Source organism: Trachypithecus francoisi, unplaced genomic scaffold (genome assembly GCF_009764315.1).
Source record: "Trachypithecus francoisi isolate TF-2019V2 unplaced genomic scaffold, Tfra_2.0 Lachesis_group14, whole genome shotgun sequence".
NCBI lineage: Eukaryota > Metazoa > Chordata > Mammalia > Primates > Cercopithecidae > Trachypithecus > Trachypithecus francoisi.
In genome coordinates, this window is record NW_022681459.1 from 42014566 (window position 1) to 42039008 (window position 24443).

At 56.9% G+C, this 24443-nt stretch overlaps 2 protein-coding genes across 10 annotated transcripts in view; both read left to right on the top strand.

The window, feature by feature from the left end:
- The window catches only part of CLTCL1 (clathrin heavy chain like 1), a 104981-nt gene extending 98194 nt beyond the window's left edge, over positions 1-6787 (top strand). For 6 of the 8 annotated variants that reach the window (XM_033232974.1, XM_033232973.1, XM_033232971.1 and 3 more), the window contains 3 exons: positions 2662-2883; positions 5448-5523; positions 6284-6787. In XM_033232974.1, coding sequence (XP_033088865.1) covers positions 2662-2883; positions 5448-5523; positions 6284-6423 — 438 coding nt within the window. In that variant the 3' untranslated portion in view covers positions 6424-6787. Of the gene's footprint in view, positions 1-2661; positions 2884-4842; positions 4977-5447; positions 5524-6015; positions 6056-6283 lie in introns of those variants that run through there. The other 2 variants (XM_033232972.1, XR_004442327.1) reach the window with 2 other exon arrangements.
- Positions 6788-6898: 111 nt separating this feature from the next.
- Positions 6899-10723, top strand: SLC25A1 (solute carrier family 25 member 1). 2 transcript variants are annotated; one of them, XM_033232981.1, is made up of 9 exons: positions 6899-7678; positions 8015-8122; positions 8214-8313; positions 8391-8529; positions 9067-9151; positions 9316-9420; positions 9572-9687; positions 9769-9842; positions 10026-10723. In XM_033232981.1, exons 1-9 carry the CDS (start codon positions 7147-7149, stop codon positions 10138-10140), a joined length of 1374 nt encoding a protein of 457 aa, XP_033088872.1. In that variant the 5' UTR covers positions 6899-7146; the 3' UTR covers positions 10141-10723. The 2 variants fall into 2 exon arrangements, with proteins under 2 accessions (XP_033088872.1, XP_033088871.1); XM_033232980.1 differs by having other exon boundaries at positions 9572-9842.
- Positions 10724-24443: the final 13720 nt, after the last annotated feature.

Here is a 24443-nt window from a genome sequence, read left to right on the forward strand (position 1 = left end):
TACAGAGTCTTATGCAGTTGATTCTTTTCATGACAGTTACGTGTGAGTTTCACTCTACCAAAACACAGTGTGGCAAGATTCACTTCTTGGCACCCACTTTACTTCCCATAAAGATTTGGGAACTTACCTGTAATCTCAGCACTTGGGAGGTTGAGGTGGGCGGAGTGCTTGAACCCAGGAGTTTGAGACCAGCCTAGGTGACATGGCAAGACCCCGTCTTTACAAAAAATTAGCCAGGTGTAATGATGGACATCTGTGGTACCAGCCACTCGGGAGGCTAAGAAGGGAGGATCACTGGAGCTCTGGAGTCAGAGGCTGCAGTGAGCTATGATCACACCACTGCTCCGTAGGCAACAGAGTGAGACCCTGTCTCCAAAAAAAAAAAAAAAGATTTGAGGAATTTAAAAGCCTAAATTAAAATCACATTTGCCGGGCGCGGTGGCTCAAGCCTGTAATCCCAGCACTTTGGGAGGCCGAGACGGGCGAATCACGAGGTCAGGAGATCGAGACCATCCTGGCTAACACAGTGAAACCCCGTCTCTACTAAAAAATACAAAAAACTAGCCGGGCGAGGTGGCGGGCGCCTGTAGTCCCAGCTACTCGGGAGGCTGAGGCAGGAGAATGGCGTAAACCCGGGAGGCGGAGCTTGCAGTGAGCTGAGATCCGGCCACTGCACTCCAGCCTGGGCGACAGAGCAAGACTCCATCTCAAAAATAAATAAATAAATAAATAAAATCACATTTAAAGGCCGAGCATGGTGGCTCATGCCTGCAATCCCAGCACTTTGGGAGGCCAAGGTGGGCAGATCATTTGAGGTCAGGAGTTCAAGACCAGCCTGGCCAATGTGGTGAAACCCCATCTCTACTGAAAATACAAAAGTTAGCCAGGTGTAGTGGTGCACTCCTGTAATCCCAGCTACCTGGGAGGCTGAAGCAGGAGAATCGCTTGAACCTGGGAGGCAGAGGTTGCAGTGAGCAGAGATTGGGCCACTCCACTCCATCCTGGATGATAGAGTGAAACTGTCCCTGAAAAAGAAAAAAGGAAAAAAATAAATAAGTAAAATCACATTCAGGCCGGGCGCGGTGGCTCAAGCCTATAATCCCAGCACTTTGGGAGGCCGAGACGGGCGGATCACGAGGTCAGGAGTTTGAGACCACCCTGGCTAACACGGTGAAACCCCGTCTCTACTAAAAAAATACAAAAAGCTAGCCGGGCGAGGTGGCTGGCGCCTGTAGTCCCAGCTACTCGGGAGGCTGAGGCAGGAGAATGGCGTAAACCCGGGAGGCGGAGCTTGCAGTGAGCTGAGATCCGGCCACTGCACTCCAGCCTGGGCGACAGAGCAAGACTCCGTCTCAAAAAAAAAAAAAAAAAAAAAAATCACATTCAAAACATTTGTTTCAAAGCTGGGTATAGTCATGTGCACCTGCTGCTTAGAGGCTGAGGTGGGAGGACCAGCTGCTTTAGAGGCTGCTTTAGAGGCTGAGGTGGGAGGACCACTTGAGAGGAAAAACAAACAGTGTGTTTTTCTGCTGGTGAGAGGTTTCTTAGTATCATTCTCAGACCGGTTCTCAGACCAGGATCCGGGCATCTGCTTGACAGGTTGGGCTGCCTGGAAGAACCACCAAGACCCCAAAGGCATTAACATCCTCTGCTTGGCCTGAACATCTCCCTGGGGGTGAGGTGGAGTTGTACAAGAGGGCCCTGTCTGTGCTGTGTTATGCAGCTGAGCCAATTCCCAAGGGCCCCTTGTGCCCAGAGACTCTGGACTTGACCTGAGGGTGTTACCTGTGGAGTTGGCCTTGGGCATTCCTGAGTATCTTCCCAGGACACATGGACACCTGCCACCTCTTGTCTAGCACAGGAGCCTCATTCTCATGGCTCCTGGGCTGTGCCTGTTGGCTGGGACTCCATGGAGGCCTGTGTTCCCTGAAATCAGTGTTGCATTGAGTTTCACCCTAAGTTGTCACCTCCAGTGTTTTGGACTGTTCTGTGACATCTAGCCCTTGGTGACAGTGCTTGTGGTCCTTCCTGAGGTGCCCAAAGAGCCCCTGCAGAGGGAATGGAGAGGAAAAGCTGCTGAGGCTCTGAGACAGCACCTGGAGGTCTCTGGATCTGGCTGCTGGGAGGAGGCAGCTGGGTTCAGACACACCTGAGGAAAGGCTGCCTTTGGCTACCTGATCACAGCCACTCTGTCCTACCCATGTGGTCCCTGCCAGGGACTTAAACACACAGCCTTCTCAACACTCTGGCAGTGATGAGTGAGCAGGACTGTCAGTGCTGCCAGAGGCCTACTGGCCTTGCCAGCCACCCACTGTGAGCCACGTGGGCCCAGAAGAGAGTCCAGAGGACAAAGCCCTAAGCCCAGGGATAAATTAGGCCTGTCCTGGGACCCTGGGGGTTTGTCCAGGCACCCTACACAGGAACGTGGGGCCTGAGTCCCCAGCTAAGCTCCCTGGGCGTGGTTTTCATTTTAGGAAGGTGGCAAGGGCTCAAGGCCTTGCAAGCTGTTCATAAACAAAGGGTCGAAACAAAGAAATAATAATACATTTTAATGCAAGAGAAATCATAGCCTGATGCCACTCCCTGCCCTCCGGCCCACCTGCTACAGGCACAAGGCCTGTGCCTGCAGGACGCCCAAGCAAGCATTTGCCTTGGCTGCAGGATGCCATGCAGCATGCCGCAGAGTCGCGAGATGCTGAGCTAACCCAGAAGTTGCTGCAGTGGTTCCTGGAGGAAGGCAAGAGGGAGTGCTTCGCAGCCTCTCTCTTCACCTGCTATGACCTGCTTCGCCCAGACATGGTGCTCGAGCTGGCTTGGAGGCACAACCTCGTGGACTTGGCCATGCCCTACTTCATCCAGGTGATGAGGGAGTACCTGAGCAAGGTAGGTGTCGGGCCGGCTGCAGCTCCCTGGCCCCTGTGTGGCACAGCCCACCCCTAGCAGTGACTCTGGCCGCAAGTCTTAAGGGTGGGCCCCTTTGAGGCCAACCCAGATTCCCCAGGTAGCCCTGGCCTGCCTTCAGGAGTGGCTGCTTTCCTTGATGCTCAAGTGGTTTTCTGCCCCACAGTAAGCCCCTCCAGAAAATCATCCTGGCAGCAGCCCTCCTGCAGACTCCAGCTGTGCAGCTGTCCTAGTGGGCACACTGCTGGGAGCACAACAGGCATGCTCGTCCCCAGCCCTGGACTTCATCAGGGTGACAGTAAGGTGACTGACAATCCCAGCTCCCCGTGGAGCTCCCAGTGGCATCTGGGGGTGCAGCTGTTAGCATACCTGTTGGTGGTAGCTGCGTTTTGCTGAACACATAGTAGGAGTATTCACAGACGCACTGAATCTTTCTAACAGCCATAGGGAAGATGACTCTCTGCCTCACTGAAGTGACAGTACCTGATTGTAAAACTCTCCGTGGGTGTTGAAGTCCTAGGAGTCCCTGCTGGGACCTAGCTTTAGCCACTGTCCAGAGACCTGTGTCAGCAGTGTCATCTGATACAGTTTGTTGTTTCTAACACTGGAAAAATCACCTTCAGTAGCATCTACTTGCCCATCTAACCTCCTTCAAGCCAGATGGAGACCCTTGGAAGGCACTCATGCTGAAGCATCACTCAGTGGAGCAAGGGAAGGGAGGGGGCCTCCCAGGTGAGTGGGAGGTAGGAGGGAAACAGGAAGGCGAGCTCATGCTGCCAGCTTTAGCCTGGAAGTGCCTGGAGGGCTGCCTGCCACCTGCAGAGCCTCTAGGCGACTGCCCAACCCCTAGTGAAGGCCATCCCAGAGGCCATTCGAGGCCATCGCCCTTCTGTAGGACAGTGTGACCCCATTCCATCTGCATAGCACGCCTGAGTGAGAGACTCCCTGATGACTCTCAAGGGGTGGAGAGGAAGGGACAGCCCTGGCCACATGGCCTGAGATGTGTGGGCTGCCAGGGGACATGGACTGGTTGGATTGACAAGGGCCCTGGTTCCCCCACCACAGTGGATGGCAGCTCCCTAGAGGCAGCATGTGTAGTATGTGGTTTGTGGTATGCAGTGTGTGGTGTGCATTGTGCAGTGTCTGGTGTGTGCCTGTGGAAGCTGTTCTCACCATGATGAGCGGGTTTTCCCATCCCTCGGGTGTCTTTCCTGAAAGTAGTCTGTGTTCTGAGAACCAGCACAAGGAAAGAAGAATGTGCTTGAATCTCTTCCTGGCGGTAGAAGTCCGTGGGTTAGTGTCAGAGGAACTCAGGCTCACCAGGCCTCAGGGATGTCATTGCTGTGGGAGTCAAAGTACTGTTGTGGGGATCCCCCAGGACTTTGAGGAGCACATTCCCTTTCTGTTGTGGATGATAGAGTTAGCAGCCACTATCACCTTGGTCAGCACTGTGGCTGCCCTGCCTTGGCCCAGTGTTCCCAGACTCCACTGGCCCTGGGAAGTGGTGGCTGCTGCAGCACCTGCCCTGCTGCTGCCCACCTATTTCTGCCGGGGCAGATGAGATGTCTGTCATGGGGAGAGTTCAAGGAGAGGAGGGGGCTGGCAAGGGGTTTCCTAGTCAGTGGCATGGGGTTGTGAGCTGATTGTCAGCTTGAGCTAGGGCCCAGCTGACTCCACACAGCAGTGCTGGGAGAATGAGGGCACAGACAAGAAGCACAGTCCCTTCCTGGTGGACAGCTGGGCCCAGGGCCTCGTGGCTCATCTGGGAAGCTCAAGGGCCATCCCTCTGAGATGCCCCCAGCACTCTCCCAGTTTAGGGAGGGTACAGGCCTAGCTCACCCCTCACCCTAGGTGTCAGCGAGTGTGCCCCCTGCTCCCTCCTCACTTCTCAGCCCCCCAGACTCCAGCTCATGGGGGCACATTCTTGTTTCTCTTTCTTAGTGCGTTTGTGAGGGGATCCTAGCTGCACAGTTGCTGCTGCCTCTCTAGTACAGTGCTGCCGCCGCACTCTCTGGCCATGGGTGGGGTCTGGTGAAGCCTCAGGGAAGAGTGAGTTTGTCCTCAGTACTTCTCAGGTGAAGTGTCTAGGTGCCAGGTGACTTGTCTCTGAGAGCCACATGATCTCTCTGCTGGTTTGGAGGGGCAGGCAGACTAGACTGACTGGATTCAGAAGCAGGCAGTGTTCCCTGCACATGGCCCCAGCCCTGCAAGTCAGTAAATGGCAGTGTCCCTGTATCCAGAGGAGGACTTGGCCCCCCATGAGCAGGCCACACTCACAGCCTGTAACAACTGACTGTCCCAGTGCCCACTGGGAAGCTCTGGGGGCCCCACCTGGTGCTCCGTCTCAGCCCAGCTACTGAGGCTTCACCTCTCCATGCCTTGCTGCATTCTAAAAGTGCATGGGGTGTGGACTGAGCCACTCCACCTCTGCCCATGTACACCTCCTCCACTGTCATTCTCCTGGAGTCCCTTCCACTCCACTTTCACGTAGAGGCTGGGACTGTACTCTGTCAAGCGGGTGCTCACATGCTCTCACCTCCTTGCAGGTGGACAGACTGGATGCCTTGGAGAGTCTGCACAAGCAAGAGGAGCATGTGACCGAGCCAGCCCCTCTCATGTTTGGTAGGTGGCACCTGTAGCCCCCAACCCCCTGGGGAGGGAGCAGGGAGGGCGTCAAAGTCCCACTGCCCTTTCCTGGCTGGGCTTTGGATGGGGATGGGAATAGATGGGTGGGGGCCGGAAGGATCCCACTGGCTGCTGGGTGTGGAGAAGTGTACGTCCAGGAATGTTGGCATGGCCACTGTCCTCCCTGCTGTAAGTGTGCCTGCCTTCTGATGGGGCTGCCTGCCTAGCTATGAACTGCTGCTGTGTCCTGCTGGGCCTGGCCCCTGGGCAGCAAGGCTGTTGCTGGTGTGTGCTGGGAGGAACTTTGCACCTGAGAACCTGCCCAGGGCAGCCTGGCTGTCGAGCAGACTGGAGAGACTGTGGGGTGCTGGGACACTGCTGGGCCAACACAGGCCTGAGGGTGTGGTGTGAGTGTGCAGCACGCCTGTGGGTCTCGAGCCTCCTGCCGAGTGTGTCCCTCCACCATTAATGCCATTCTGGTTTTTTTAGATTTTGATGGGCATGAATGAGACCCAGCTGATTGCACTAAGTAAGTGTCCCATTTGGGGACTAGCTTATCCTCTAGCCAGGCCAGCTTCTCTGGCTGACCACACACTCCTTGCCTCTGGGTGCCTACTCTCTTGGTGCCTCAGCTTCTGGGTGGTAAGGGCTGGTCCTATAGACCCTGCTCCCTGGGCCCCGGCTACTCAGGGCAGACAGGAGAGGACCCCTATGGGCAGGAAGAGCTCTGCTCATTGTGGGCTTTCTCCCTCTGCAGGCCAGCAGCTGAGGTTGACAGCAGGCCCTGCCAGCTTCCCCTATGGATATGCCTCTGCTCCCAACTTCACCAGCCTCCAATGTACAACTTCTGCGTGTAGTGGGCGCTGTCTCCACCCACTCTACCTGCAGAGTTACTAACTTCTCCAAGGAGTGTGTCACTCCAGCAGCACAGGGGACCGCAGTGGGAAGCAGGGACACCTGGACAATATTTATTTTTGGTGAAGCCCAATGATGGCAACCTCTGAGCCATCCTAGAGCCTGGGGAGGCCAGGGTAGAGGCTGACAGCGCAAGACCATCTTCAGCTGCCAGCGGGGTCTGGACTCTGGGCCCTCCTGCTGGAGCCAGGCATTCCTCCTGGGCGCCCCCGACTGGCTGGAGCTGCCCCCTCCAGGCCAGTTTGAAGACTACATGAACACGTCTTGTTTGGAGGTACCGGACCTCATAACAGGACTCTGAGCCTCCTGGCAATCTTAAATATTAAAGTCGGTTTATCCAGGCAAAGGTGCTCTGCTTGGTGCTGGTGTGGGTAGGAGGGACAGGGGCCAGTTTCCTAGGCCCCGCAGTCCGTTAAAGATTTGCTGGGTCCTCTGGGGGTGTGAGACCTGCGCCCAGAGAAGCTGCCTAGAATACAGCCGCTTGCATTTGGGGTCTTTCCGGATCTTGTTCGCTGAACGCAGGAACTCTAAATCCGGGAAAGGTGTGGGTGGAAACCAGCAGGTGAGTCCCAGCCCGTGGCCGCTACGGGAGGGGGACCCGGCGGCGTAGCCCCTTCTCACCCGCCACCCGCCTTCCTCCTCCAGCTTCGAAACGTTAGAGTTCCTCAGGGACTGGGCTAGCCCCCACGTGTTTTCGGGGAGGGTATGCCCCTGGCCTCCGGGATCCCCGGGGATCCCGCCGCTCTCGGCAGTCGCGCAGACCCGAGGCCCGCTTCCCTGCGGAGCGGCATACTGTGCACCTTGACCCATAGCTGGGGGCTGGGCCACGGCTCCGCCTCCCGCAGCCCCGCCCCCGCCCCGCCGCTCTCGGTCGCCCAGAGACTCGGCCTCGGCCATTGGCTGCGCTTTGGCCCCGCCCCTACGCCTGCCTCGGCGCGCCCCGCCCCGGCCTCAGTTTCCCGGCCCGCTCGGGGCGGGCTGGGGGCGGGGCCCAACTCGGACCACGCGGGGCGGGACCTGGAGCTGACGCGGCCGCCCTGCCCCCGGGACCATAACCGGTCGCTGCCGACACCGCGGACCGAGCGCGGAGTTCAGGAGGCTCGGACCCGAAGCCGCCACTGGGCGCCCGGCCTCCCGCCCGCCATGGCCGCGCCCCGCGCCCCGCGCGCTCTGGCGGCAGCCGCGCCTGCGTCCGGGAAGGCCAAGCTGACGCACCCGGGGAAGGCGATCCTGGCAGGTGGGCCCCTCCGGGACGCGGACCCCACTCCCGCCGCGCTTCCGGGTGGGCCCGGGACACTGAGGCCCCGCCCCACTTCCGGGTTGGGCCCTGGGTTGGGAGTCGTGGGGGCGCGGTCCTGGTCCCCACCCCGCGCGCTGGGGCTCGCCCGCCTGCCGCCTGTCACCCCCGCGCCTCGCCGGGACAACGGGGTGGGGGCATGCGGTCGTGGGGCCCCAGCGCAGGTTCCCGCGCCACTGGCGCGGCGGCTGCGCCGGGCAAAGTCCGGGACGGGGGAGGGGCCCGAGCGCCAGCGGCCGGGCGGAGGTCTCAGGAGCCGGTGCCCGGTCCCTGCAGGTGGCCTGGCGGGTGGCATCGAGATCTGCATCACCTTCCCCACTGAGTACGTGAAGACGCAGCTGCAGCTGGACGAGCGCTCGCACCCGCCGCGGTACCGGGGCATCGGTGAGGAGGGGGAGGCCGCGGCGCCACAGGGGGCGGGTACCCAGGGCGGCGGCACCGAGGGCAGTGGGGTCCTGACGGCCCCCTCCCCCAGGGGACTGCGTGCGGCAGACGGTTCGCAGCCATGGCGTCCTGGGTCTGTACCGCGGCCTCAGCTCCCTGCTCTACGGCTCCATCCCCAAGGCGGCCGTCAGGTGAGGCCCGGCCCGGGGCTGCTGCGGGAGGAGGGTATCGGCCGCGGCAGCCCCTCTCACCCGCCTCCCGCCTCCAGGTTCGGAATGTTCGAGTTCCTCAGCAACCACATGCGGGATGCCCAGGGACGGCTGGACAGCACGCGCGGGCTGCTGTGCGGCCTAGGCGCCGGCGTGGCCGAGGCCGTTGTTGTCGTGTGCCCCATGGAGACCATCAAGGTGGGGAAGGTCCTGGCGAGGACCCTGGACACTCAGGGAGTACAGAGACTGGCAGCCGCGCTGGCCCGGTGCTCCAGGGGCAACCGGCAAGCTGGGGAGGGTCTCCTGGACGCGGGGTGACCACGGGGCCTTGGAGCAGGACGCCTGCCACGAAGGGCCATCTGTGGAGGCTGAATCTATGCTAAAGGCAGCCTTAAAGTATTTACAAAATGCTTTTATAAAGCAGAAAACAAAATGACACATTCACTGTGAAAACTGGAAAAGAGTGGCAAACATAAAGGTAGAGGCCGCTCACCAGGGCTGCCCTGTGTCCGGGAGCATGGTCTGTGTGGGCTGCCCTGTGCCCCGGGGCATGGTCTGTGCGGGCTGCCCTGTGTCCCGGGGCATGGTACATGTGGGCTGCCCATGGTACACTGCTTCTCGGGGAAGAGCTGCAGCCCCAGTTTCCTCCACCCTGGATGGGCCCTGGGCCTGCCTGCTAACCAGGACCCACTCAGGTGGCAGCCGAGAACCTGCGCTCTTGCTTCTCTCTCTCAGGTGAAGTTCATCCACGACCAGACCTCTCCAAACCCCAAGTACAGAGGCTTCTTCCACGGGGTTAGGGAGATTGTGCGGGAACAAGGTGCGCCACTGGACCTTCCAGCTAGGGCTCAGGGACCTGGGCCAGGGTGGGAAGGGCCTGCACCTCCCATCCTGCCTTGGGCTCTGTGCAGCACCCACCCTCCACACACACCAATTCCCAGGGCCTGAGAGGCTGCAGGGCAAACCGTGCCTGCCTTCCCCCAGGGCTGAAGGGGACGTACCAGGGCCTCACGGCCACCGTCCTGAAGCAGGGCTCGAACCAGGCCATCCGCTTCTTCGTCATGACCTCCCTGCGCAACTGGTACCGAGGTGTGTCTGCACCACAGGGCCCTGTCTCTGCACAGGGCCAACTGCTCTCCTCTCCTTGAGACCACCCCTGGGTGGCGGGCACCCACCTTTTGAGGTGCTGATCCAGGCTCCTCCCGGAACCTTCTGACCACACCTTACTCCTCATATTCAGGGGACAACCCCAACAAGCCCATGAACCCTCTGATCACTGGGGTCTTCGGAGCTATTGCAGGCGCAGCCAGTGTCTTTGGAAACACTCCTCTGGATGTGATTAAGACCCGGATGCAGGTGCGGGGACCGGAAAGGCGATGGGAAGGGGGCACCGGGCCAGAGCTAGCTGCTGAGCCCCTGCCTGCTGATGTCCCGCAGGGCCTGGAGGCACACAAATACCGGAACACGTGGGACTGCGGCTTGCAGATCCTGAGGAAGGAGGGGCTCAAGGCGTGAGTGGGGGAGGGGGAGGGCTATTGTCCCCACCTCAGACCTTTCCGGGCCTACCTGGCCTTCCCACGCCCTATGCCGTCCCCTTCAGGCCTCTGTGCCTCCCCTTTCAGCATCTGGGGATTGCCCTGTGCAGGGACACTGCACTGACCTGCCTTCCTCTCCCCATCCCTCCTCCCACCCAGATTCTACAAGGGCACTGTCCCCCGCCTGGGCCGGGTCTGCCTGGATGTGGCCATAGTGTTTATCATCTATGATGAAGTGGTGAAGCTGCTCAACAAAGTGTGGAAGACAGACTAAGCCTAGAGAGGCTGCAAGGGGACCGCCCCAGGCACCTCCAGAGTGCCCGCCACCTTTGTCTCACATGATTCCAGTGCAGTAGTGCCAAAAGGCCCTTCCCACGTCCCTTGAGCTCTGTAGCCTGGTCTGTGCATTGTGGCTGTCAAGTCCATGTGTCCCCCCTGTGGTCTGTGTGACACCACCACTGTGTCCTGGTATCTGGCCCAGCCATGGCTGGGTGTGCATCTGGCCTGTGACCCTGTGCCCACTTGTCCATGTGCTTACTGTGAGCCCTGTGCCTGTGTTTCATGTTCTGTGTCATGTGACCTGTGCCCCGCCTCCCGGGGTGCCCGTGTGGCCTGGGTCCTCGGCCCTGTAGCCCTGGCCCGGTCCCAGTCCGGTGCCTTCCACCCTGCCCTGGCCTACCACAGCTGCCTCCGGGCCTCGGCCTGGCTTCACCGCATTCCAGGGGCTGCAGCCCCTCGCTTCTCCCGCCATTGGCCTTAACCGGCCCTCGGGCCCTCCCTCCGCCCGGGACAGGGTGGCACCCACCACTCTCAGGACCACCCTGCCAAGGCAGAATAAACCGGATCCTGTTGCAGTCTCCTGTCCTGTGTTCGTCCGTGTATGGGCCCATCTGTGCATGCGATTGGTGGCTGTGCCTCTGCAGGGGACCAGGCCACCTTCATCTGAGGACACTGCAGTAGGGGTACAGGGAAAGCCTAGTGTCCACCCATGGCAGGGCAGCTGTGGCCACAGTGTTGGCTCCCTGAGAAGCCCAGTGCCAGGCCAAGAAGGATCTGGGCTGCACCCTGGCCTTCTCTGTGGCCTGTGGGCAAGATCCCATGACATGGGTAAAAGGGTGTGTTCACAAGGCCTCAGGGTGGCCTGGCAGAGAGCAGAGTGTTCAGAGCAGGGGGCTGGGCCCAGGAGATGGAGTCCCTAGGACGACTGCCTGCCCCTCACCCACAGGGAAGCTTAGGGAAGGGTTGGGTTGCCCAGGGCCCTTCCGGGGCATGCCCAGCTCCTGAGTGAGTAAAATGCGCTGCTTGTGGGGAGGAGGAGATGGGGGCATGCTGGGGCCTCTGAACTCCTGGTGGGGGTGTCTGGCCTCTGCTGCCCAAAGGCTCTGGGCAGGGGCCCTTCCTTGTTCCTTCACCCAGGCTGGGAGGCAGCTGTCCTGGGGCAGCAGGAAGTGGGGCTGCCTGGCCAGGGCTCTCTGGGCACCTCATGCCACAGCCATGAGCCTCAGAGGAAGGTGTCCCTCTGGCTGGAGGCCAGAGCTCTGAACTGGCATGTCCCCATGGGGCCCAGCTCCTCTTTCCACAGTCTATGAGCCACATAGAGGACACTCAGGCAGGATGGGATCAGTCAGTGCCCCTGGCTGTGCAGAGAAGTCAGCTTCCTGTCCAAGTGCCTCCGTGGGGGAAAAGTCATGCAAGCATTTGGCTCAGACTGGAGAATAAGCTTTTGCCAGCCAGAAACTCCGTGTGAACAGGTCCTGTCCCTGGGGAGACTGCCCTGTCCTAGTGACCTCACACAGCACCGGATCCCTGGAATCCTGAGAATGTGCAGCTGGGGAGGAGTCTGGGGTGCAAATGGCCAGAGGTGAGAGCCAAGCATGGGTTTGGGGGTAAAAAGGGAGCAAAGGGTTTTAAAGCCTCCTTGGGGAGAGCCGCCGGGCTGGGGAGGGCTGGGGGTGGCTCAGCACTCAACCTGTGCTGTGACGGGATGGCCATGCACTCTCCATGCTCATGGCAGACTTCCCAATCTGTTGCCACAGAAGAGAAAAGACCCAGGCAACAGAGCCTCCCCTCCTGCCCCTGTGCACTAGGGCATGCAAGTGCCACCACGAGAACCCCCCACCAAGATGCTTCCTGTCCCTGGAGCTCAGGCCACTGGTTCTGCACCTCAGAAGCTTTGTTGTGGGCTGGCAAGCCGGCAGTGGGCCGCACTGGTCCACAGTGCCAGCCCTGAAACCTGGAGGGGCACTCAACTCTCTGGGGCCTGCCCTCCAGGCCTCAGCATCCACTTGCTGTACTCCCCACAGGTGCTGAGAATCATCCTTAGCGCAGAGCAAGCCCTCACACATGGCAGCTTTTTTCTTGGGGTTGCAGGAGGCTGTTTACAGTCTCCCCAGGTTCCAGGCACCTCTGGGAGCAGCCAAGGCCTCGCAGCTGCCTGAAGGGGACCCCCCACCCCCACATCCTGACCTCCAGAGATGCCAGCCACTCACTGCACACCTGCACCGAGTCCTGTCCCTGTCCCTCTCCAAAGGAAGGGGCTGAGGCTGCACTAGCTGAGAGCAGGGTGTAGGATGGCATGGGTCTCCCTCCTCCCTGGACCCCTGCCATTCTCAGGGTCACCTTGTTTATGCTTTGAATCACAGGACAGACATCAGGTAGCACAGCCAGAAATGTTGATCGAGCTGGGTCTGAGTCTCTTGGGGCCACGAGCATGGAGGAGCTACCTACTCTGGTAGATAGAACCCACACTGTAGGCTGCTTCACACATTCCCTCAAGAAGTAAGCAGCCTCCAGTCTTGGGGCTGAGCCCCAAGGGGAAAGGTGTCTGTGCAGGAAAGAGCTGGAGGCTGGAGAGGCAGGCAGGGGCCTGGAGGGAGCCAAGTTGCATTTTTTTTTTTTTTTTTTTTTTTTTGAGACAGAGTCTTGCTCTGTCGCCCAGGCTGGAGTGCAGTGACGTGATCTCAGCTCACTGGAAGCTCCACCTCCCGGGTTCACGCCATTCTCCTGCCTCAGCCTCCTGAGTAGCTGGGACTACAGGTGCCCACCACCAAGCCCAGATAATTTTTTTTTTTTTTTTTGTATTTTTAGTAGAGAAGGGGTTTCACTGTGTTAGGCAGGATGGTCTCGATCTCCTGACCTCGTGAGCCACCACACCTGGCCTGCCAAGTTGCATTTAACCAGACTGCAGAGAGGAGCTTGCAGCAGGGAGTAGCATAGACTAAGAACACTGGGGCCCTTAGGGGCAGAGACATGTGGATGGGTCTCCAAGCTAGCCTGCAGGCAGAAGGGTCTTGATTTCTAGCGTGGTGCTCCACGTCTCCCCACTAACCAGGACACTCGGCTAGTGCTGGGGAGAGCCCCAGGAGGTGGCTAAGTACACATCGGAGGACTGGGTGGAGACTCCAGGTCACCATGTCCTGCTCCAGCCAGAGCCACAGTGGCCAGTTAAAGTCACAGTCTAGAATCTGAACCTTACCAACTGTGCCCAGGAGGGACAGTGGCCTCACAGAAAAGGACAAGGGAGCAGGTGAGGTGGTGACTACACCTAGGGCAGGGCATGGCTAACCTCCAGCCTTGTCCTCACCGCTGTGGGACTGAGGCCTCCAGGCAGCTACCCCGCTCCATCCTCCTGCTCCCCAGATTCCTTGACGTTCCCCTCACACACTGCTGCGTGCCACCTCCTCCACACTGGGTTTTCTGTTCCTGTGTAGATGATGAATGGCAGTCAGAGCTTAGTATTCAAAAAAGCCAATGACTCCTGTCAGTGGGTCTGTCTCCTCTTAGCCAACAAAGAGAATGCTGGTTTGGGGGTTGTGTCCCTCTCAGCACTCCCACAAACACTGTCTTGGTTGAGGATGCAAGAGTAGTATTTTCCTCACTTTTTATTTCCTGTGTTTTCACAGATTCCCTGCACAGGGTCTTAGGTAAGGGGCACAAAACCAGGGGCCACCTCAAGACCTGGGAACATGGACTGAACACAGACACACAAGGGATAGGGGCAGAGGTGATGCAGGGACATTGGAGAACTGAAAGGACAGCCTGAAAGGGGCGCTGGGAGGACCACAGAGAACACTGAGGATCATGGATAAACATGACAAGGCCAAAAACATGGGTGACCCATGGGAAACCTGGTGGCCCTGTAGTTCCACTCCACCCATTCCTACCTGACAAGTATCCCTGAGAGCAGCCTCCCTTCTGCTCAGGTTGGGCCAGGCCATGGCCCTTATTACACTGTTGTCACATTTGTCCCCTCTGCCAAACCGCACTCATCCACCACCCATCATCCACTTAATTCTCCACTGACCAGGCCTGACCTGGGAACAATGACCTGGCAGACTACACTTAGCCACAGGAGTGTCATCTCCTGAAGTGACCTCAAGAGATGCACCATCTCATCCCTCTGCCTCCAAGCTCTGCTCAAATCCCTGCCGTGGCCGGTGGCTCACTAGCTTCAAGCAGCGCAAGCTCTGTCTCACAAGCGCGGCTCCTGGAGCTCCTGGGTCCTGGGGCACATTCCATGCGCTAGGGGCTGCGGCCCCCGAGGCTCGCGGCCATCCTGCCAGTCGCCCCGAGGCAGCCCTATGCAGGCCCCAGCCGCCGCTGCCGATGGCCGTGGCCAGTCAACCCCTCCTCTCGGGGCCCGGGGGACTCGCCTGGGGTTGTAATGGAGGAAGGTAAATAAAATGCCAGCGACCGTGATCCGGGGGCTCATCCTGCGGGCCGGCCCAGGTCACGGGAGAGGCGCTGTGCCCGCCAGGGCCAGGATGGGGGTCGCCTGCGCTGAGGGGCGGGGGCCGCGGCCGCAGATCACCCGGGCCCCGCTCAGTACCCGGCCACAGGGGGACACCGAGAGGCTTCCTGGGGCCCATTTCCGAAAAAGGAATGGACTTCCTCAGTCTCGCGGACCGGCCATCTAGGCAAGTTCGGAAGTTGGAGCGGCGCGCGCTGATGGCGTCACGAGGGCGCGCCCAGTGGCCCGGGGCCGCGCACGCGCCCTCCCGTGACTGCTAGGTCTGGAGCCGCGCTGCTCAGACCCCGGCCGCCTGCATCGCCGCGGGCTCGACGCCTCGTCCGAGATTGATTGGGCTGCCTGGAGGCCCCTCGCGGTTACTGCCCCCCTGACCTTCGGGTTTCATCGCGAGTCCCCGTCCTCGCCTGCAGCCCCTGGATTCTCGCCGGCCCAGCCACATCGTCTCTGACCCTCCCCGAGCCTCTGACGGCGCCTCCCAGGACCAGCGGAGGCCCACGCTGGAGGCTGCCTGGGCCATCCTGACGCACCAGTCTGAGGGGACACTCCCTGGCCTCCCGCTCCTCCCGCCCCTCCTTTCCCCTGCCTAGTGCTGGCCTGGGTGTCCCAGAACTGGGCTTCTCCCGCCTCACGTGCTCCCCAGCGCACTCCACATCGCCGCGGGCGCGGCTACCTCGCCCTGGAACACTCTTCCTCTCCCCCCTCCTTTCCCCTTAATTCACACTGCCCTGCAGGCCCTGCCTGGCTCATGTGCAGGTGATGTGCCTGTTTCCCTTTCCCGAAGGGCGCCCTCATCCTGTTGTTGTGTCCTCGGACCCAAGCTCCCAGAGGGCAGAGCCCGCCCTGTGGTTCACGCCTGTGTCCCCGCCACCGGGCCTGGATGGTCGTTGGTCACTGCTGAAGGAACAGAGGGAGGGAGGGAGGTGAGAGGGAAGGAAAGACAAATGTACTTATGACTGCATTTATTCCTCTACTTGTGACTTTTTGTTCCAATGTTCCTAGTCTCAGCCATGGGAAAGAAGATGGGGATCCAGAGCGCTCCATAGCCTCTCCTCTGCTACTGCCCACCCCATCCTGCCTGCCTGGCCAGCTCCAGTCCAGCCACTTATTGCTGCCTGTAGGCTCATGTAAGGCACGGTGGCCTTGCCACATCCCCTTGGAAGAGGAGGCAGGTGTAGGCACACCCCTCTGAGTCGCCTACTCTGGGGGCCTGTTGGCAGGAGCAGGAGAAGGAGTCCGGGTTGGGGTTGTGTCCCCAAAGAAGGTGGCAGTGAGCACAGGCCACACACCATACTGGCACATCCTGGCTGGGCCTTTCCTTAGCCGGCTCCATTCCTCAGATAGGAAAACCCAGGCAGAGACAAAGGACCTACTTGGGACCTGTGGAGGCCCAGTCCCTCTCTCTGCCGCCTAGTGAGAAAAGACTGAAGGTGAAGAGTGAGGATGGATTGAGAGCAGGTGGTGTCACTTCTGCCCTGTCAGTGAGTTAGTCAACAGAGGCCTTCAGGGGGCTGTACCTGGACAGGGACCCCAAAGGGAAGATGGAGGGTCTGCAAGGGGGCTGCTAGCTGCCCTCAGTCAGCATCCACCCAGTCTGCAGGCTGCCCCCTGATCCTGCTTGATGGAGACAGGTGTGTCACGCATGTTGCCATGCAACCCAAGCTCTGTGTGGGTGGCACCCAGGGCAGCACTGGCGATCAGGGTCCACAAGTGGTGTGGGTCAGGAGGGGCAGAAGCATCCTTCTCTTGAGTTCCCTGATCACCCAGGAAGGCTGGCAGGGACGGGGGATCCACTCATCCAGACCCGTTGGCCAGCCCACCAACGTGCGCATCTCCCTTTTGGCTCCAGGGCCCGCCTTGGCCAGGTGACAGCTGGGGAAACTGATACCAGCCCGTAGCTCTGGACTGCCGGGTGGCAAGGCCCTGTGGTTGCTGGGAGCCAAGTTTCCTCAGCCCCGCGCCTTCCCTGCTGACAATTGAGCGACCAAAGCAGATTAACTTGGGTGTTAATGCCCCCCTTAATGGCTTCAGAATCCCCGGCTCCAGGAGCTAAGCCGGCCTTTCTCCGTGCGCGGCCGAGCCCTCCGCGGCTTCAGCCCCGCAGCGGCGCCGATGCTATCTCTGCCTGCCCCGCCGCGGTGCCGCGCTAATCCCCGGCGCTCCTTTCTTCCCCGGACCGCCCGAGATCGGCCGATTGGGGTTTGATTATGGCTGCTATCGAGGGCCCCTTTGTGCGACCGGCCCTAAATCCCCTAATTCCGTGATAAAGGAGGCATTAGCGGGCGTCTGTGGCTGAGAAAGGCACCGGGATGAAAGAAAGCAATCAGGGGATCCGGACGGCCGCGCCCTCGAGGCGGGGTGGCCTCGACCCAGCGGGGGACTGCCTGGGCCCGGCTTCCTCCACCCCAACCAGCCCTGAGCGGGGCCAGCGCCCCCTCCCCACCTCCATGACTGCCCCTCCCCACTGTTCTGGCTGCCACTTGGCTCGGGAAGCCCCTGGGCTCACATGCCGAGGGACCACCCCCCTACTTCAGCCTCACTTTTGCATGTGCGGGACCTAAGGGATCTAACCCCCCAGCTCCCTGGGTCCTAGCTGCTCCTGTGTCTGGGCCCTGAATGTCCAAATCCAGTGGTCTGTCCGTGCCCACCCAAAGCTCCATTCCTCTGTGGCCTCTAATTCTCCCCCAGCCCCTCCAGATCCCTGCCCCCTTCATCTGCCTCAGCTTCATCCAGTCCTGGAAACAATCAGGTCTGTTCTTCAATTGGGGAAAGAAATGGTGGCAGCCTGGAGCACTGGGATTGTCTCGGGAGGTGCAGGTGGGGACAGCAGGGAAGGCCCCTTTGCAGAGGTGCCGGGAGCCCCAGGATAGAGTGTCAAGGAGCCAGGGTGGGTGCGAGCTCCGTGCATTGGAGGAGCTGACCAGGGGCCTGAGCAGCTGAGAGTGAGGAGGGAGGGGGCAGATGGGAGAGGTGGCAGAGTCCAGGGCTTCCAGGGACTGAGGACCACTCACTCCGGGCATCTGAAGTGAGGGCGCCATGATTGCACTTGTGTTTGTGGCGAGCATTGACGCCTCTCTAGGGGAGGCTCACTTTGGGGAGGAGGACAGGAGAGAAAAGTGGCTGGGAGTGGGTTCAAAAGCCAGCCACTATGGGCGTGCAGGTGGCAGACATTGCGACTGGCGCCAAGGCGGAGGTAGTGCAGAGGGACAGGCGTGGGCAATGCCAGCCAGATCTGGAGGTGGATGATGAGATCCAAGGTGGGAGTGGGGAATGCTAAGCATTGCCCACCAGCTGAGCCTTGAGCAGCCCTGGAGGCAGGTGAGCGCTGTGCAGGTGAGAGAGTGGGGCATTTACCTGGACAGACAGATGTGTGTTTACCAAGGTGCACAGGTGAGTGAGTGGAGCATTTACCTGGGCAGACAGGTGTGTGTTTACCAAGGTGCACAAGAGTCGAGGTGTGCATTTACCCAGGTGAGTAGGTGGGGCGGCGGGCCATTTACTGGGAGGGCAAGGGGATGGGTGTGCATAGATGACTCTGTTCAGATCCCCTTTTGGGGTCAGCCTACTGGTCCCCACCTGCTGACTGTTGCCTCCTGGTGGCTCATGGCCTTGGTCTTGGAGAATTGTCCTGGGGAATGACAGCCACCCACACAGCAGCCCTCCAGACCCAGAGGCAAAACCCTGACAATGGCTGATACATGGGCGTCCCTGCTTTGCCAAAAGGTAGTTCAGATCTGTGAAGTTCTCAGTGTCTACCCGAGCACTTTCATGTGAAATGATAGAAACTGACCTCTAACAGAGACAGTCTTCTGCTCAGCAGTCTCCACTCCACCACCCAGCTCTGTCCTACTTCCACAGTGACCAGGCATCTCAGTTTTCCCAAGACTAAGGAAGTTCTTGGAAAGCAGGGCTTTCAGCACCAAAACCTGGGAAAGTCCCAGGCAAACCAGGATGGTGAGTCCCTCTAGGTTTCTGTTGTGTCCCCCAGAGATGCCAAAGTCCCAGCTCATCATACCTGTGAATGTGAAATTATTTAGAAATAAGGTGTTTGCAGATGTAATTAACATTTAAATTAATTAGCTGGGCATGTTGGTACACATCTGTGGTGCCAGATGTGGTGCCAGCCTTTGGAGGCTGAGGTGAGAAGATTGCTTGAGCCCAGAAGGTTGAGCCTGCACTGAGCTGTGACCACATTACTGTACTTCAGCCTGGCCAATAGAGCAAGACCCTGCCTCTAAACAAAGGAAAACAACAACAAAAACCATGTAAATGAAGATGAGGTCATACTGGAGTAGGGTAGGTCCTTAACCCAGTAAGACTGATGAAATCCTCAGAAGAGAAGAGCTGCATACAGGAGAAGGCCATGTGATGACCGAGGTGAGGATGGGAGGGGGCATGTGTGAGCCAAGGAATGCCCAGTGGGTCCAGCAATGCCAGATGCTAGGAGAAAGGCAGGGGGTACTATCCCCTGGAGCCTTCAGAGAGCATGGCCCTGCTGACACCCTGATTGGGGTTCCTGGCCTCCGGAAGTAAGAACAAGTAAGCTTCTGTCGGAAACTGTTCAGGGCTCAGCACCACTGGAAGGCAGCACGGACTTCCCCACTCTCCTGAGCACACACTCAGCAACAGCCTGAGAACAAGAATCCTCGCTTTCAGGCTTTGCTTCTAGGGAACTTGACCTCAACAGTGGGTGTCTGGTGGGTGGCCCTGGGAAGCCCACCTGAAGGACAGCACTCTGATATTGGATCCCGCACCGGCAGGGTAGCAACGGGGAGCCATCACTCTTCTCGTGTTTCCAGCATTTTGTGGTGTTCCATCCTTGTAGATGCCAAGGTGGCAGGTGGAGAACTGAGAGCCCCCGGCCTGGGTCGCAGTGTGACAGTAAGAACTGTCACCAAGGGAACTGGGATGGGAGACATGGGGAGGCAGTGTCACTGGTGCAGTGCCCTGGGCACCTGAGAGGTGGGGAGGAACTCCAAGAGCCATGGGACTCAGAGGCTGTTGCTAAACACTATTGATTTGTTGAGGAGAGAACATGACAGATCCAGACACACCCATCAACAGCATGAAGCAGAGTGCCCCGCGTTAGAGCCCAGCTGGCACATGCAGAGACTGGCCGGCGGGTGGACAGAAATGAAGATGAGACCCCAGGGGTTAGTGGAGCACAGCTGAACTGCAGGCAAGACGGGGGATCTCAACTTAAACAAGGCTCTGGCAGTGAAGTGACAGCCCTGATGGTGAAGGGGTGGGACGCCGATGTGTGGGGTGGGATATCGGAGTGGATGGCCTTGCGCACTTCGGTTTTTTGTTTTAATTTTTTTGTTTTGTTTTGTTTTGTTTTGTTTTTTGTTTGTTTTTTGAGAGGAGTTTTGCTCTTATTGCCCAGGCTAAAGTGCAGTGGTGCGATCTCAGCTCACTGCAACCTCCACCTTCCGATTTCAAGCGATTCTTCCGCCTCAGCCTCCCAAGTAACTGGGATTACAGGCACCCGCCACCATGCCCAGCTAATTTTTTTGTATTTTTAGTAAAGACGGGGTTTCATCATGCTGGTCAGGCTTGTCTCGAACTGCTGACCTCGTGATTCACCCACCTTGGTTTCCCAAAGTGCTGGGATTACAGGCGTGAGCCACTGCGCCTGGTCTTGAGGTATTTATTTGACGTGGACTCTTGCTTTGGTGCCCAGGCAGGAGTGCAGTGGCATGATCATAGTTCACTGCAGCCTCCAACTCCCAGGCTCAAGTGATCGTCCCACCTCAGCCTCCTAAGTAGTTGGGACTACAGGTGTGCACCACCATGCCCCGCAAATTTTTAAAAATTTTTTAGAGATGAGGTCTCACTATGTTGCCTAGGCTGGTTTCAAACTCCTGGCCTCAAGTGATCCTCCAGCCTCGGCCTCCCAAAATGCTGAGATTATAGGCATGAGCCACCATGCCAAGTCCTTTATACCTTTTATATATTTTTATTGCTTTATTGCACTAAGACTTCCAGGACAATGTTGAATAGAAGTGTCATGGATATCCTTACTTTACTCTTGATTTTAGGGAGAAAATAACCAGTTTTGCCAGAAAGTGTGATATTAACTGTAGGTCAACTATAGATTATTAATAAAGTTGTTCATGACATTCCCTTATTATCTTTTAATGTCTGCAGAATCTATAGTTATATCCCTTCTCTCAGTCCTGATATTAGTAATTTGTGTTCCTTTCTTCTGATTCAGTTCAATTTATTAATTTTATTTATCTTTGGCTTCATTATTTTCTCTATTTTTCCTTTTTATATATTATTGACTCTATACAAAAAAATCTTCTTTTACTTGCATCTTTTTTTTTTTTTTTTTTTTGAAATGGAGTCTTGCTCTGTCACCCAGACTGCAGTGCAGTGGCATGATCATGGCTCAATGCAGTCTTGACCTCCCCAGGCTCAGGTGATCCTCCCACCTCAGCTTCCTGAGTATCTGGGACTCCAGGTGTGCACCACCATGCCCGGCTAATTTTTGGAATTTTTTGTAGAGACGGAGGTCTCTCTATGTTGCCTAGTCTGGTCTTGAACTCCTGGGCTCAAGCAATCTGCCCTCCTCAGCTTCCCAAAGTGCTAGGATTTTTTTTTTTTTTAAGATGGAGTCTCACTCTGTTGCCCAGGTTGGAGTGCAGTAGTGTCATCTTGGCTAACTGTATCCTCAACCTCCTGGGCTCAAGCCATCCTCCCACCTCTGCCTCTGAGTATCTGGGACTACAGGCATGTGCCACCATGCCCAGCTAATTTTTGTATTTTTCGTAGAAATTCAAGTGGGGTTTTGCCATGTTGCCCAGGCTGGTCTCTAACTCCTGAGCTCAAGTGACTTGCTTGCCTTGGCTTCCCAAAGTGCTGAGATTACAAGTGTGAGCCACCATCCCACCCCAGACTGGATAATTTCTATCATCCAGCTAGTCTCAAACTGACTCTTCCATTATTCTGTTATCTCTCTTCTGCTGTCAAGCCTATTTAGGGAATTTTTTATTTCTGATGTTGCATTTTTCAGTTCTAGAATTTCCCTTTAGTTATTTTATTTATTTATTTATTTGAGACAGAGTTTCCCTCTTGTTACCCAGGCTGGAGTGCAATGGCGTGATCGCAGTTCATTGCAACCTCCGCTTCCTGGGTTCAAGCGATTCTCCTGCCTCAGCCTCCCGAGTAGCTGGGATTACAGGTACCCACCACCACACCTGGTTAATTTTTTGTATTTTTAGTAGAGACAGGGTTTCACTATGTCGGCCAGGCTGGTCTCCAACTCCTGACCTCAGACGCCTCCACCCGCCTCGGCCTTCCAAAGTTCTGGGATTACAAGCATGAGCCACCGCACCTGGCCCATTTAGTTATTTTGTTATTTTAGCTATTTTTAAAGTTTCTTTTTCTCGGCTGTGTGCTAGGATGCTAAAACAGTTACCAGATGACTACACAAACATGGACTGTATTTGTATATACCATTGGCAGGCCACTGAAAAATTAATAAAAACAATCCTGGCCTGCTGCTGTGACTCCCGCCTGTAATCTCAGCAATTTGGGAGGCTGAGGCGGGAAGATCATGGTAGTCCAGGAGTTCAAGACAAGCCTGGGCAACATACCAAGACCCCATTTGTAAAAATGAAAAGACGAATGCATACCTAGTGATAAATCAACTATAGCAAAATACTAATAACTGAATAATCTAGGTAGTGAATATCCCTTCAAATTATCTGAATATTTGAAAATTTTCATGATGTCATATTGGAAAAAATAATATAAGTAAACTCAACAACAACCACAAACAAAAAACTGGCTGGGCATGGTGGCTCACGTGATCACTTGAGCCCAAGAGTTTGAGGCTGCAGTGAGCCGTGAATAGCCACTGCACTCCAGCCTAGCAAGACTCTCTCAAAAAAAAAAAAAGAAAAGAAAAAAGAAAACATAAAAATGAGCAAAGAGGACAGGCACGGTGGGTCACCCCTGTAATCCCAGCACTTTGGGAGGCTGAGGTGGGCGGATCACCTGAGGTCAGGAGTTCATGATCAGCCTGGCCAACATAGTGAAACCCCGTCTCTACTAAAAATACAGAATTAGCCGGATGTGGTGGCAGGCACCTGTAATCCCAGCTACTTGGGAGGCTGAGGCAGGAGAATTGCTTGAATCCAGGAGGCGGAGGTTGCAGTGAGGTGAGATCGTGCCAACTGCACTCCAGCCTGGGGGCCAAAAGTGAAACTCAGTCTCAAAAAAATAAATAAACAAAAACTGAAAAAATAAACAAAGAGGCTAGGCACAGTAGCTCACACGTGTGATCCTAGTACTTTGGGAGGCCAAGGCTAGCCCATCACTTGAGGCCAGGAGTTCGAGACCAGCCTGGCCAACCTAGCGAAACCCATCTCTATTAAAAATACAAAAATTTGGGCCGGGCGCGGTGGCTCAAGCCTGTAATCCCAGCACTTTGGGAGGCCGAGACGGGCGGATCACGAGGTCAGGAGATCGAGACCATCCTGGCTAACACGGTGAAACCCGTCTCTACTAAAAATACAAAAACTAGCTGGGCGAGGTGGCGGGCGCCTGTAGTCCCAGCTACTCGGGAGGCTGAGGCAGGAGAATGGCGTAAACCCGGGAGGCGGAGCTTGCAGTGAGCTGAGATCGGCCACTGCACTCCAGTCGGGAGACAGAGCGAGACTCCGCCTCAAAAAAAAAAAAAAAAAAAAAAATACAAAAATTTGCTGGGTGTGGTGGCAGGCGCCTGTAATCCCAGCTATTCAGGAGGCTGAGGCACGAGAATCACTTGAACCAGGAGGTGGAGGTTGCAATGAGCCAAGATCGCACCACTTTGACTTCAGCCTGGGCGACAGGGCAAGTCTCCGTATCAAAAAAAAAAAAAAAATCAGAATGAGAAAAATACTTCATCCCCACTAGGGTGTCTATACATTTTAAAACCAGAAAATAACAAATGTTGTTGAGGACGCAGATAAAGTAGAACTGTTATGGGAACCTGGTGGGAATGTAAGATGGAGCTGCAGCTATGGAAAAGTTTGGTGGATCCTCAAAACCCTAAACATAGAATTACCATGCACCCCAGCAATTCCTCTCCTCAGTATATACCCAGAAGGGCTGAATGCAGGAACTGAAGCAAGCGCTGTACACCCACGTTCACAGCAGCGCTACTCACAGGAGTCAGAGGGCCAAAGCAACCCAGGGACCCTGGAGGAATAAGTGGATAAACAAAATGTGGCCGGGCGCGATGGCTCACGCCTGTAATCCCAGCTCTCAGGGAGGCAGAGGCGGGAGGATAGCTTGAGCCCAGGAGTTCGAGACCTGCCTAGGTAATACAGCTAGACCCCGTTCTCCACAAAAAGGAAAAAAAAAAAAAGACAAAAAAAAAAAACAAAAAACAAAAAACAAAATGTGGTCTGCACATGCGCAGTGCGGTGTTATTCAGCCGTAAGCCCCCCCTCCCCCCTCGCCGGGCGCTGGGAGTTCAGGGAAGGGCAGTTACTGTGCAATGGTTACAGTTTTCTGATTAGGAAGGCTCTGGGAAAGGTTGTGGAGAGTTACACAGCTTTGTGGATATCCTTAATGCACACTTGTATTGCACATGTAGAAAAGGTTAAAATGAATCTGGGCAAATAAGTGGGACCTGGTCTCTACCAATATACAAAAATTAGGTGTGCATGGTGGATGCCTGTGGTCCCAGCAACTGGAGGCTGAGGTGGGAGAATCGCTTGAGCCCAGGAGGTCGAGGCTGCAGTGAGTCATGACTGCACCACTGCACTCCAGCCTGGGTGACACAGCAAGATCCCCTCTACAAAAAACAAACAAAAAGGTTAAAATGGTAAACGCTA